Source organism: Coffea arabica, chromosome 2c, assembly GCF_036785885.1.
Source record: "Coffea arabica cultivar ET-39 chromosome 2c, Coffea Arabica ET-39 HiFi, whole genome shotgun sequence".
NCBI lineage: Eukaryota > Viridiplantae > Streptophyta > Magnoliopsida > Gentianales > Rubiaceae > Coffea > Coffea arabica.
In genome coordinates, this window is record NC_092312.1 from 15,960,501 (window position 1) to 15,974,050 (window position 13,550).

Here is a 13,550-nt window from a genome sequence, read left to right on the forward strand (position 1 = left end):
TATTGTTGCTCTCGGTTACTTATTTGTTAACACCAGAAATGCCCAGCACCTAATCCTCATCTCTCGGCAGGGAAAGTTTAAAAGCAAGCGAAAAAAAAAACCTGAAAAATGGCAACATCTGTTATCACACCACCTGCTATACCATACGCCTTGCATTGGCCGTCGCATAATCGTCTTCCGGTACGATTTCACTCCCATCTTCTTCCAGTAGTACGCACTCTTGTTACTTTTCTTTAAATGTTTGGATTAATTTTATTTTGATTTTTGTAATTTAGTTTCAATTTTAGTGTTATTTTTCCACAATCATGCAGTGCGTAGGCTCTCGTCGACAATGCTTTGCTCGGAAGCTTGCGTTGCAATTCTCGTCCACAAATTTCCCACAACATTATCGCCGGTAATCAATTAAATCTTCTTAATATCTGCTTTCTTGTATCCCTTAATTTTTCTAGTTTGTTGAAATTTCAGCTGTTAAAACTTTTTCTGCGCTGTTTGGCATATCAATTAACCTATGCTGATATGCCAGAAAAGATGGTTTTTGTACATTTTTTGACAAAGCAAAGCAGTCTGCTAGTGTGATGGCAGTGTTGCTGGTCAATTACGTCGAATTCAACAGGATTTCTTACTATTCGTCATGTGGTAGGCGGAGCTGTTCATAATCACATTACTTGCATATAATAAGCAGGAGAACTTCGGTCTGGGCAGTAAATCAAAATGCTGAGGAATCATTCAAAAAGACCGTGGCAGTAGACAGACTCATAGATATGCTGAGGGATGCTAATGATAAGGAAGTATGTCTTGTTTTGCTTTATAAGTTTTTTTCTAATCATCAATTTGTTTTATACCATTAGATGAAATCGTCAACCATGTTGTGGAACCTATTTGTAGTAGCATTTCCATCAACCATATGCTGTCCACGGGGGTTCTCAAGTCAGCTACACTTGATGTGGGATGTGGTAACTGGTTTTCCTATCCCGATCAAGTTGCTATGGCTTATTGCACATATTCCATCACCGTTTGCTAGGGTGGATAAATGAAGGAACTATAAGCCCAAATCCTGTTCAAAAGATTGCTTGATTCCTTTCTATGCCGGAGTTGTTGTGCTGTAAGATAACTGGTCAATGTTGTTTGCAGACAAGATGCTGTTTATGCACATTTGGATGATCTTTTACATAGACCTCGCAACAATATTAATATAATTAAACCTACGGAAGAAAATCCATCCTTTTGATGTTGCAAAAGTTGGACTGCACAAGTGAAGTAACTTGATAAATATTTGTAATACAAATTATTTTGAACTTACTAGCTGTGCTTCTTTACAAAAAAAAGGTTCGGAAATTAAATGCAAGTTGTATTAATGTGTTGATATTGCCGCAAAAACCTTTTACTACCTGTTTCTCAATATAGTCCATTTTCAGGCATTCAATGATAAAGATATGGAAGACAGTCCCTCCTAATTTTGGAACCTCCGTAGCTTCTCTCAACTTCCTTTTTTTTTTCTCATTTTTCATCATTTGCCTCCATGCCCTTCAGTGCAATTTTTTTGGAGGTAAATAGTGCATGTTACTGTGTTAGTCCATTTGTAATGAGGTCATCAAGCTGAATTTGGGTAAAGTTATTTTATTTTTTTCTTCCCTTTTGCAGCTTCAGAAACTTGTTGCCGAAAATATTCTTGCTTTCAATGAGAGCTTTTGGATAAGACTTGCTGCTAGATCTGAAACCTGCAAATCTGATGATGATAAAGCATGGTTCTAAGCAATTTGATTTTTTTTTTTTAATTCTAACTCTACTCCTTACTTTATGTATATAATCGCTTGCTTTTTTGTTGTTTTGCAGAAAGATTACGAAGAACTGGCATCGTTGTTAATGAACTTGGTGGATCGTCTTGTCGACAAGACCAATGTGCTGTTGTCTTTTCCCCATTAATTATGCTTTTGCACTTTTTAGGATGAAATCTGAAGAATTTGAGTTTATTCTTTTCCTTTTAATCTCATTCTCCTCTCTACAGGAAAAGATAGAGTCAGCTACTGATGTTCTGAAGGCAATTTTAAAACCTGTAGTTGATGAAGTAGAAGAGATTCCTTGGCCTCCTAGGGACCCTGAAACTCTCAAGCTCATGGAGAAAGTATGTTTTCTATCTTGTTCTAGTTGAACCTACCTCACCTTTTATCTTCAGGTGTTCCAGGAAGTGATGATGAATGATTTTTCGGTGGTTTATTTTATGTTGACGCCTCTTGTATTGTAGTTATGTTTCAAAAAACTGGCTTATATGACTAGGGTAAGAGCAGTTGAAGTTGACTTTTTTTTTTTTTAAAATACATCTTATTAATGATAATTGTTGCAAAGCTTTACTAATATGTGCAGCTTCACAACTGAAAAAATCAGGAATTAAAGCAAAGGGAGCAAGAAGGCCATCTGGATGAAGGGTTCTTATCGGAAGTTACTGCACAGTTAAGGCAAGTAAGTCTACCCGATCTTTTACTCCTATTGGAATCATTTGTGTGAGGGACGGAACAAGAATTTTTGTTTATGGGTGACAGACATCAAATTCACGATCCTACAAGGCTGCCCTAATTTGGGTCAAAATTTGATTAACTTTGTTAGGTAATACAAACATTAAAGGAGAAGGATATTAGCTAGTGATTGTAAGGTCTGTAGTTTGGCTGTCAAGCCCTCCCCTTGTGAGGTTTAGAATCTTTCCTTGAATAAAAGAAAAAATTATAGATATCAAACTCTCAAGTCTCTTTCAAGTTCTTCTAAATTAAAAACAATAATGGTGCACCTTTGTATTCAAACCATCTTTAAGTATATGTTAAATTGATTTGTACAAAAAAAAAAATTTTTGAAACAAAAATTATCCAAGCTCATAGCATAAGGGGAAAATTTTGACAATTGAAAATGTTCCCAATAAAAAAGAAAAAGAAAAAAGCTTTAGGTCAAAAGTTAGAGTCTAATTGACTCCAACATTGAAGTGAAATTAGTTATTTGCCAACTTACTCTCACACCTTACTTTTGTTTGTTATACATTTTTTATTTCACATGTAATAGTTGTAATATTAAAATTTTAGTTTAACTAGGTGTTAGTTTTTTGAAAATATGTCGGCTCTGTTTGGATTGGCCTATTTTTCAAAAACTAGTTTTTCAAATACAATGCTATAGTAATACACAAACAAAAACAACTCCAAATCTATGAAAGTATATACAAGGAGTAAAATTGTTGTGATTGTGTGTATTCACATGGTAAATTACATATAATTTAGATGTGTTAACAACTGCACAAAAAACATCGTTAATAATTTTAGAAGATTCACTTTATCTATTATCCATATTTTTAGTTCAGTATACAAATTCTATCTTTCTTATTTACCTCTTTGCCGAATTTATCCCATAGAATAGTCATTTCAAAAAAAAAAAATCCTGTTGTAGAGAAGGGGAGGTAAAGGATAACCATGAAAAGTTTTTGAGGGGGCAAGAATTATGAAACTCTGGATTTTTGGTTAAACCCTGTGGTACAAATTAAAGGTTTTAAAAAATTTTGAGGGGTGGCTGCCTTCCCCACCCCCACCCCCCACCCCCGCACAAAAAAAAAAAGAAAGAAAATCCGTCTTTGATTTGTGCTCTGTTGCGAATGGATTGCATGTGACCCCACTTGACATAATGGTTGAACCTCAAAGTTGTTGTCAAGTATTATTTGTGAACATAAAAGCTATAAATATTGCAAATGTTTATGAGCGAAGGAGGCTTCCTTGTTTTCTAAATACTGTAGAGATGTCAAGTTTTATGCAAATGGCTTCAATGACCTTGGTTAGTGATGGAGTTATTAATTCCTACAACTTTCTCTTATTCATGTCATGCTACAGAAAATTTTTTCTTTGAACAATGTATAGATTTTGCTGTTTCTTTTTTGAGATAGTGGACATGATATCAAACTGATAAGTAAGATTTGCAAGAGTTTCCCCGGCAAATGCTTTGGGAGTTTAGTAAATGATATCGTTCTCCATGATTTTTCAGGCAAAAGAAGATGGAGACAAGCCAGGGCTTGAGGCTATGTTGCAAAAGGTTCTGCAACTCTATGCTTCCCGGATCCTCTCTAAGCGTAGTTATTCCACAAAAGGTACCTTTCTGTTAGTGAGTTTTGTTAGAATTATCAACTATAGTAATACGTGCTGTTTTTTGTTGCATAGCTTTTTAATTGTCTTTAGATCATGGTTTGTTCATTTTAGGAAGTTCTCTATCATAGAACAAGGTAGGCCAGGAAAGAGCTGTCGCTTGCTATAAGTTGGAGTTTAATTAGGTAGTCACTGGCGGTTTGCTTTTTCAATGAAACCAAAGGTTAAGGTCTGTCAAGTTTCCACTAGTAATAAGTTATATATTACTGATCATGTAGCACTTATGTCAAAAACTATTTGCATTAAGTTTGCAGTTCATGTTTGGACCCAAGCATCTTCTTTCTACTTTTTTTTGCTATAAAGAAAATACCATGCTTTATTATTCCTTGCTTCTGTTCCTTTGCAGGGAATGAGGTGTTAAGAGATGAGCAGTTCCTGGAAACAATAATTAAAGGTAAGTTTATCTTTAGTCTTCTAGCCTGGTGTACTTCTTTTCAAGCATGAGATTGAATAGGTTTGTGATGTAAATTTAACAATTAGACTTGCATTATTAGTCCACTCAATGGTTGGTGGAGCCTTCATGTACTCAACTTAATTTTAATTGAGGTATTATGCATTTTCTCACTTTTGCCTGTGGAGATGAAGCTTCTTCAAAGCTGGAAGAATTGGAAAAGTTTGGATGATCAGCCATGCAGCAAAAGTGGCTGAGAGACAACTCTCATTTCTTAGGAATGATGAGTCGACCTTAAACAAGCTAATTTTCCTTCATGATGCTCACTACATACCTTGGAAAAGGGGGAAGAAAGGGAAACAAGGGAAATAGAAAAGGAAAGTGCATAGAAGTTTAAGTGTTGCGTAGTGAATTGCTTTTCTTTCTTCAATCCTTTTTGTGCCAAACGATGGTGTGTGCTTGCCGCTGTGTATCTGATTGTAATCTGGTTGCATTTCACTCCTTATTTGTACTTCTCAATTTAATAAGAAACTTTTAGCCTTCTCAAGGTTTAACTTCCTAGTTCACAGAGTTTTCTTTCCTCATTTTATTGCTTATTCTGGGATAGTTGTCGAAGGATGAAAACTGACCTGCTTGTACTGATGCAGCTCCAGAGGGAGAATGGAATAAGATGTTGATTGATGGTATGAAGGGGAAATTTCACCAGAGGAACTGGACAATGTTATTAAGAAACGAATTGAAAGGACGTTGATTCGAACAGTAGGCTAACGTTTCCATTTCTTCTTTTATTTGAAGTTCTTTTTCACTGTTAGTGAATTTGGCGTGCTCTCTCTCTCTCTCTCTCACATATTGATCTCTCTATTACTAGGAAGCGGGCTCTTACCAGCAGCGAGTTCTTGTTGAGTACCTGAAAGGCATTCAATCAAGATCAGATGAGATTGTACAATTACTCCAAGGATAGACTAGACAAAGCATTAGCAATCAAAAATGGTGTGAGGGCGTTGATTTACTGCAAAAGGTTATTGCCATGCTCTGGATTCGACGGATACAAAATACACGTGGAATAGGATCGGTTCGGAATACAGTTTATTTGGGCATCAGAGATGTAATCAGTATGAAGACCTCGTTACAGCTCCGTGCACAAACTGCAATATACTACTACGGACGTAGACGTAACTCGTTTTATCCCTTTCACCAATCCGCCCTCTTAACCTGCAAGAAACCACAGTGCATTCGGGTTCTGGTTTGGGCCAAGGTTAATGGTGCTTACTGTTTACAGTTTACTGGACTGCCTTGGATGCATTGACCAACTTAGCAAACTGTTTCGATGGGGGAGGGAACCCAAAAAAAAAAAAAAAGAGTGAGAGGGAAAGGAAATTTTTTATGACAAAATGTATGGTTGACTAGTTTCTCATCATGTTTTTAATCCTCTTCTTATTTTAAAACTAGAAGTGATTATTAGTAAAACTGTATAAAAGTGTAAAAGTCCCCCAAAGTATTAGAAGTTTGATAATTCTCGTAAGGTTATGCCTTTATTGTGTTTTCCGGCTAACTTTGACAAGTATTTCAATGGTGGATGAGGAATTTATACGTAACTAAAGGTAATACGTGTTTGACAAGCATTTGCATTACAATAATTTTTTCTTCTTTTCTTTTATGAGTCTATTACTTTTATTTTTATTGAACCATTTTTAATATTAACTTACACAAAACCAATGACAGATATTTGTATGAAAAAGTTATTATGATTGCACGTCTATCTTGAAAACTACTAAAATTTTAATTTTAGAGACTTGAAATTTAGTGTATGGATTTAACCCCTCCATTTATTGATTCTTCAGCGATTAATTTAAATTTTGAAATAGATGAAAGACTAAGGATTAATGTTTGGAAGATGGGCTCCTTAGGTATTTGGCAAAATGAAAAGATCATGAACAAAAAAGTTTTTTTTTAAGAAAGAATAACAATTTCTTGTGAGATTGAAACTATCTAAGCCCCATTTGGATTGCGGTGCTTTTAGTAAAAAAAGAATTTTTATATGCTAAAAATACTTCTAAAGTGTTTGGTGAACATTATTTTATAAAATTAGGAGGAGAGCTTTGGTGTTAAAAGCACTTTTAACAAAAACTCAAATTTGGTGCATTTAAAGTAACTTTTATGATTTAAAAAATAAAATATCAAATTTAATCATTTTATTCTATATTATAAATCAAATAAAGAGATAAACACTTTAAAAAATTTTTAAATTATACATTATTCAGTATAATAAGTACTTATTGAATTATATATCTAAAAAATATATTTAAAAACATTTAAATAATTAATAAATATTTTTATTAAAAATTTTATTTACAAAATATTTTTCAATAAACTATGGCAACCCGAATTGCGCCTCTAGTCTCCCACTGTAGGCTACAACTTGAAAGTGGGAAAAGTTTCTTGCGAGAAACGGCAGGCCCTCCACCACTCCACGTACTATAAACCAATGGCTGTTGAACAACACGCTTCTGGGCCAATACTCATTTCTGAGCGCCACGTGGACTCTTGCAGTTATCTCGGCCGTTCAAGATTAGTAGCAGGGCGGGGGAAGGGTCTCTCCATATTGTTAAGAACCCAAAAGTGTGTTGATTTCGATTTGCGTCTTCCAATTGCGGTGGTGAACATAAAGAAAGTCGCACCCTCGACTCTACCGCCCTGCCCTGCCACTTGAAAATAGCAAAAATGTTGAGAATCCTAAGCCGGGAGAGAAAAACCTCCACCGCAACAATGGTTGTCGCCGGGTCTACCCCTTCTGAATCAGTTGACGAGTACGCCGTCGTTGTGGATGATTTGTCCGAGGCGTGGGAGTTCGTCAACGCAACCTCATCCGACGATGATGAAGAGGACTTGGATGATTTCTCCTTCAGCGAAGAAGAAGAAGAAGACGCCACGCCCCGTGAGGTCTCCTCTGGGCCCAGCAAAGAAGAGGGACCACTCGAGTTGGGATCCCCATCTTCTGACATCTCCATGGATTCCTTCTCGGCCCAACTCCATCTTAATCACGATGATGGTCGTGGTGTTGACGACGGCGATGTTGGCGATGAGTATGACAATTATAAGAACGATGATGATGGCGATGACTATGATGATGGGTATGATTTGGATGACGAATTGGTGCCGTGGGGATTGAGTGATAAGTTCGGGGGGAGACAGAGGATACGGAAGTTGGGGAAAAGGGTTGGTCCAAAGTTGAACAAGGCCAAGAGGTTAGCCTATCGTTACAATCGCCCAGGCTGTGTTCATGGCAAGCATGGCTTTGGGGTGCAGCACTGTTACATTTAGTAAATACATGTATATTTGCTCCTATCTATGATTTATGGAGGTAATTTGACTGCAGATATGTTTGGGGTGGGATGATTGTTTATCTGACTCTGTAAATAAGTAGGACCGGTTGGACTGCTTTCATTTCTGCTGGTGTTTATTAAACTTTCTTATCTTTTACTTAAACTTATGTGGCCGTCTGGATTTTATGATTGTAGGCATGATTATTTTAATGTATTGTAATTATGAGATGTGGGCTGCAAAAGAGGTTTTAATTGAATGGTTTGTGAAACTGTATTGGTCAGTGGGACTATGGGAGGGCTTCTAGGTACAACCTTCGTCTTTTTTTTTTTTTTTTTGTAATTAAAATTTAATGCAATATGTCTGTATTCTTAGTGGCACGGTAGTTGGTCTTCCAGATTCCAGATTGCTCAGACTGGAGAGGTATGGAGATCTCGACGCTCTTGTTTCCAAGCTAGGGAATCATGCCGTTCTATGTAGTTCTCTTTTGCTTTGGAATTATGTTCTAGGTCTAGGCAGCTCTTACTTTTGTGTTATGTGTGAGACATACAGAAGTAGGACTGGTGTAGGTCTACAAGATTTTCAAAAACCCGAAGGCGAAAAGTATTTGAGGAAGGTATATTGGTCTTGCAATTAGCAGATTTGGGTATAGGGTTTAACAGGCTCTGCATATGCATGCTAGATCTTCCAGGTTGAAACCGCTGATTTAATTCTCTGGGGTATGGCATTAATTCTTTAAACTGAGACAGAAAGAGAAAAGAACCTAGTTAGCTGATGAGAAGGTATCTGAAGGTTAATAATCATTGTTTTGGCAAGCCCATTGGTCCTTCCTAAGTGCTCTTTTATTAGTTTATCTCTTTTGGTTCCTACTTCCTTCAAATACAGCACCAAGTAGGTGAACCATCATGTTGTTTTTAAACACAGGGCTCCGTATTTGCTTACGGAATTTAGGAGAGACGATGATTTCTAATATGTGTTAAGACAAAATTGGACAGATAATGCTACGCTAGAAGTCTAACTCTTTGGCCCCTCCGTCGGTAGTGGGTAGAGTGTAGTTTCCTGAGTTACATACCTCCTTTTGCAGCAGTAGACTTGTGGTTGTGGATACTGGTGGTGCTACTGCTGCTTAAGCTTTTGGTTGAGTTCGACTGGATATCAGTGAAATTGCAACGTCTAAATGGAGGGACCATGTATGGATGTGAAGAACTTGGTGGTCAGCTCTTAAACGTTTTTTTCTGAGTTCTTGTTGAGGTGCCTTGGACAATTACTCAGGTCTCGTGTGCTTTCTGCACTGCTCTAAATAACAAGTAGATATGTTCTCCTCTCCTTTGGTGAGTATCTCTTGCGGTGGGATTTTTTAAGACAGACTTGACTGATTTGCTTGTATCATGTGGATTAATAAAGAAAAAGCTAACCGGATTTGAAAGTTTAATTAAGGACTTGTTTTAGGATTGTAATGAAAGAATTTAGCCAAGATACTGAAGACGGTTTTTCTGAGTTTAAGAGATATCATATGCTCTGCTTGGATGAGGGAATTGATACCATAAGATGGGCTGCGAGGTTCTCTCTCCTCCTTCCAGCTGCTCGGCGGATGCTGCTTAAACCGTTCAACCCATCAAGGAAACGGAGTAATTATGTACCAGTTTTTGGCTGGTAATGAGGAAGATGTTTCTTTGAAATTGTCTAATGGAGTGGAAGGCGTTATGGTTATACCTGCTGGCTGCTTCGTATTTGTTAGAGGACAATTTCCTGTGACTCAGAATCAAAGAGGCTGTCTAATGCAGTGGAAGAAGTTAGAGGCACATGAACATCTGTTAGATACTTCATCTTTCTTGAGGATAATTCTCGCCTCAGAATGAAAGAGAAAATTCCGGTGCGCCAAACCAAGTTCCAGTGGCCTGTCTATTAAATGAATTAGTCGGTGTCCAGTTCTCGCTCCTACTCCTCTGCGTAAAATTTGGTCATTCGAGAGGTTATATTCTTCTCCAAAAGTGTTATGGGATAAATTTCCGAAGTGATTTATGGAAATGTGTTCAAATTTTCCAACTGGTTATATGCCCAAGTAACAAATCCGGACGCATATAATTCCCCAACTCCCATGCCCACGAAGTCATCCCAGTTTGTAATTTTTTTTCCTTTGCAATCAAAGAGCCCCGTTTGGATTTGTATTTTCTGGAAAGTTTTTAGAAAAAAAAATAGTATGGTACTTTTTTATTATATGATGTGTATGAGATAAAAAGATAAATAGAAATTGTATTAAAGGAATACTCGCAAAAAATATAAAAACTTTCTCTAGAAAATGACAATTCAAATAAGGTCAAAGTCATTGGGCTTGGAAGGTTAGAAACAAGTTTAAAAAATCAAATTATTATCACTTTACCCCCTTAAATTATATCATTATTGTCAGTTTATTCCTTAACGTTATCTTTTAGTCACTGCACCCCCATAAGTAATTCAACTCAACATATTAATAAATTTTGGACAAAAATATCCCTTTATTCTATAGCATTACTACATTGTTATTATTACTTTATTTCTTTAAATTATAGTGATATAATCGCTTTAATTCCTAAGATTATTTTCTAGGCATGACTTTATTTCTAACATTATTTCCAACAACTTTTTTTTAACATAATTTTTGAAAATCGCTTTAATTCCTAACATTATTTTCGCTTTAATTCCCTTATATATATAATTAAAAATAAAAAAGTTGAAATGATTATTTTTCTTTTTTTTTTCACTTTAAGAGATTCAAAAATACAAAAATAAAAAAAATTTCAAATTTCTTTTTTCACACTTATTAATATTAAGAAAAGAAAAAGAGAAAGAAAAAAAGAAACAGAAAATTAGATTTTACAAAAAAAAAAAAAAAGTCTTACATTATCGTATTAATTTAAGGTTGTTGGAATTATGATTGAAATTTGGTGGTAAATAATAAAGTGAAATAATTTTAAAATAATAAACGTATTTAATTCTTTTTTATTTGTATTTCTTAAAAAAAGGAATTGAGTTATCTCCCCCCGCCTCCCCATCTTTCTATTTTTTAATATTAATAAAATTGGCAAGAAGAAAGAGATTAATATTTTGACTTTTTTTCTTGATACTAAAGAGGAAAAGAGCCACTCTAAATTTTTTATTATTTTTGTTGTACAAAAAGGAGGGTACTTTTTTTTAAAAGTTTTTTAACTTATTAAGTTGGTTTAATGGTGGAATAAATAGCCTAAAAAATAAATCTATGGGGTAAATTGATAATGAGGTTATAGTTTATGGGGGTAAAGTGATAATAACTTTAAGGGTTAAACTTGTCTTTTCACTTTAATTAACAAAACTCCGTTAAGTTTGACCCTTAGTTTTGAGTGTAAAATAACTAAAAGATAACGTTAAGGGGGAAATTGATAGTGTCACCAAATGTTAAAGGGATAAAATAATAATAACCCAAAAAAAGAGAGAGAGAGAGAATTCTTTCTAAAGCATTTTTATGATCTTTATCCTGACGCAATAAACTTACCATTCGCATTGAAGTTGTAGTTCATTTTCTACCAACTGATTTTGCTCGTTGCTGATTTTAATTAGTTCGTTGAAAATTAGTCGAGTTCAATTGAATAGCTTGTAAGCATATTTGATCAAAAACTCTATCAACATGAATGCAAGTAGTTGGAGCTACTTCATGAACTCGAGTTCGAATCTAACATGTGAAACTCAAAAGCTTATTGAGTTCAATCTCTTCCGAGTTTCACACACACATATATATATATATATATATATATATATATATGTTTTTTTTGAAAATTTTTATTTATTAGTATAAAAATTTTTATTTTGTCCCTTATTTAAAATTTTATAAATTATAAATTTATATTTATTATACTCGATTAGGCTCGACTGACTTCAAATTAAACTCAATTTGACTCAATTTGCATGAATTCGAGTAATGCATAACAAAATTGAATTCGAATTTAAACTCAACCTTTTAAGGGCTCGAAATGCTTGAACTTGAATTCGAGTTCAAGCTTTTTTAACTCAGAGTCACGCTCGTGTAGTGTATTGAGCTCGTTTAGATTCAATTACACAGTGCTTAACATAATGTCATGTTGCAGGGCCTAAAGCAAAAGGAATCCTTTCGGCGGCCAAATATGGGTCAATTCGGCACCTTATTTTCTTTGACCGTGTTCGTTTTCCGAGAAAAACTGAGACTGAATTCCCTTTTTCGCCAAAAACAAAGAAGGGATAATTTCATAAATCTCCTCTGAAGTTTTTAATAATTTCATTAGTCTCCTTTGAAGTTTACAAAATAACACTAACTTCCCCTATAGTGTCTTATTGAAGGAAAATTACTCACATGCCCTAATATATTATGCTTTATTGGAAATTAATCTCTAGTAATTAAGTAATTGGGGCACTAATTAATTGAAAGTAACTAATTAATGAAAATAGTTGTTGAAATTTTTTTTAATGATGAATAATAACTGGCAATTACAAAATAATGCTAATTGATATACCAAATATTTGTTCACTCTTAGAAATTGATACACCAAATTAAAACACTAAACAGCAATTTATTTGGATTTTTTGTACTCTAAAAAATCTTCACAATTGTTTTGCGATTACACTCGCAATATTCATTCTTGATGCTAAAGTATGCGGGTGAATTTTACGATTTCCTCCTATAGCTTGACGGGGCTATAATTTCGACACCTATACTTCACTTTCAGCTTGTAAAATCCACACAAAATTACTATTTTTTCATCTCAAATTTTACTACTTCAAATGAAAGTGAGTTCTATCTTAATGCTTTTTGTTGTCTTTATATATGAAATGGTAAAGACTTGAAAAAATAGTCGTTATAATGCAATGCACTAGCCGTTGGTCCAACTTTGTAGAGAAAGTCAATTGTTACTTATTTTTTATTCTTTGTTATTTGTATTTACTTTTCCTCACTTCTATTAATATATTTTTCACTCATTTACAATACAACTTGTACACAAGTATAAAGAGCATTTCTTGATTAAAAGTTTTATCTCCCTTCTCAAAGTACCCTTTTAATGGTTTTTTTTTTTATATTTGGATTGATTTTGTTACCAAAATCTTAATTTCAATGGAGGTTAGTGTAATTTTACAAACTGTAAAAGAAGTCAGTGAAATTATTGAAAACGTCAAGGGAGGTTTCTGAAATTATCCCAAAAAAGAAGCACCTGTCCAGGAGTCTCTCTGCAGCGAGAGGCAGTGAATCTGAAAGCCTATTTAGCACCTCCCAAAAAAAAAAAAAAAAAAAACTACTAATGAAATTGGAAAGCTGTCGGTCTCCTGACCAGACTCGCTGCATTTCAGGCGCGTTTCCTTCGTTCTTTGAAGGAGGGTAGGACCGTAGGAGGAGAAGTACCATTCTGGTCTGTGCTCTGAGATATGGAACATGTCGGCAAATTGTCTTGAGATACGCATGGAGCCCCTATCACTGTCCAGTCCCCTATCACAGGTCAATTTTGCACAATACCACAATCAAAACAAAACGCAGTACGTAAAAAATCTGCAACGAAAAATTATGGGATAGAAATGGCTAAACGAGGAGGAGATATGACTCTATATATTTTACCAGATGTAATGTAATTAAACATCTCTTACGTTACAAGGGGAAATGATGGGTTCGTTTAGTGGCATGGCTTTTTAGCCTTCCT

General features: G+C 34.9%; 1 protein-coding gene across 1 annotated transcript; it reads left to right on the forward strand.

Moving 5' to 3' along the window:
- On the forward strand, positions 1-6,099 carry LOC113731227 (uncharacterized). The gene is given in 12 exon segments (XM_027256370.2): positions 1-180; positions 312-394; positions 683-788; positions 1,642-1,740; positions 1,834-1,899; positions 2,006-2,122; positions 2,383-2,457; positions 4,009-4,111; positions 4,513-4,560; positions 5,205-5,243; positions 5,246-5,316; positions 5,426-6,099. Coding segments are annotated over 12 exon segments (972 nt in total). The 5' UTR covers positions 1-108; the 3' UTR covers positions 5,519-6,099.
- Positions 6,100-13,550: the final 7,451 nt, after the last annotated feature.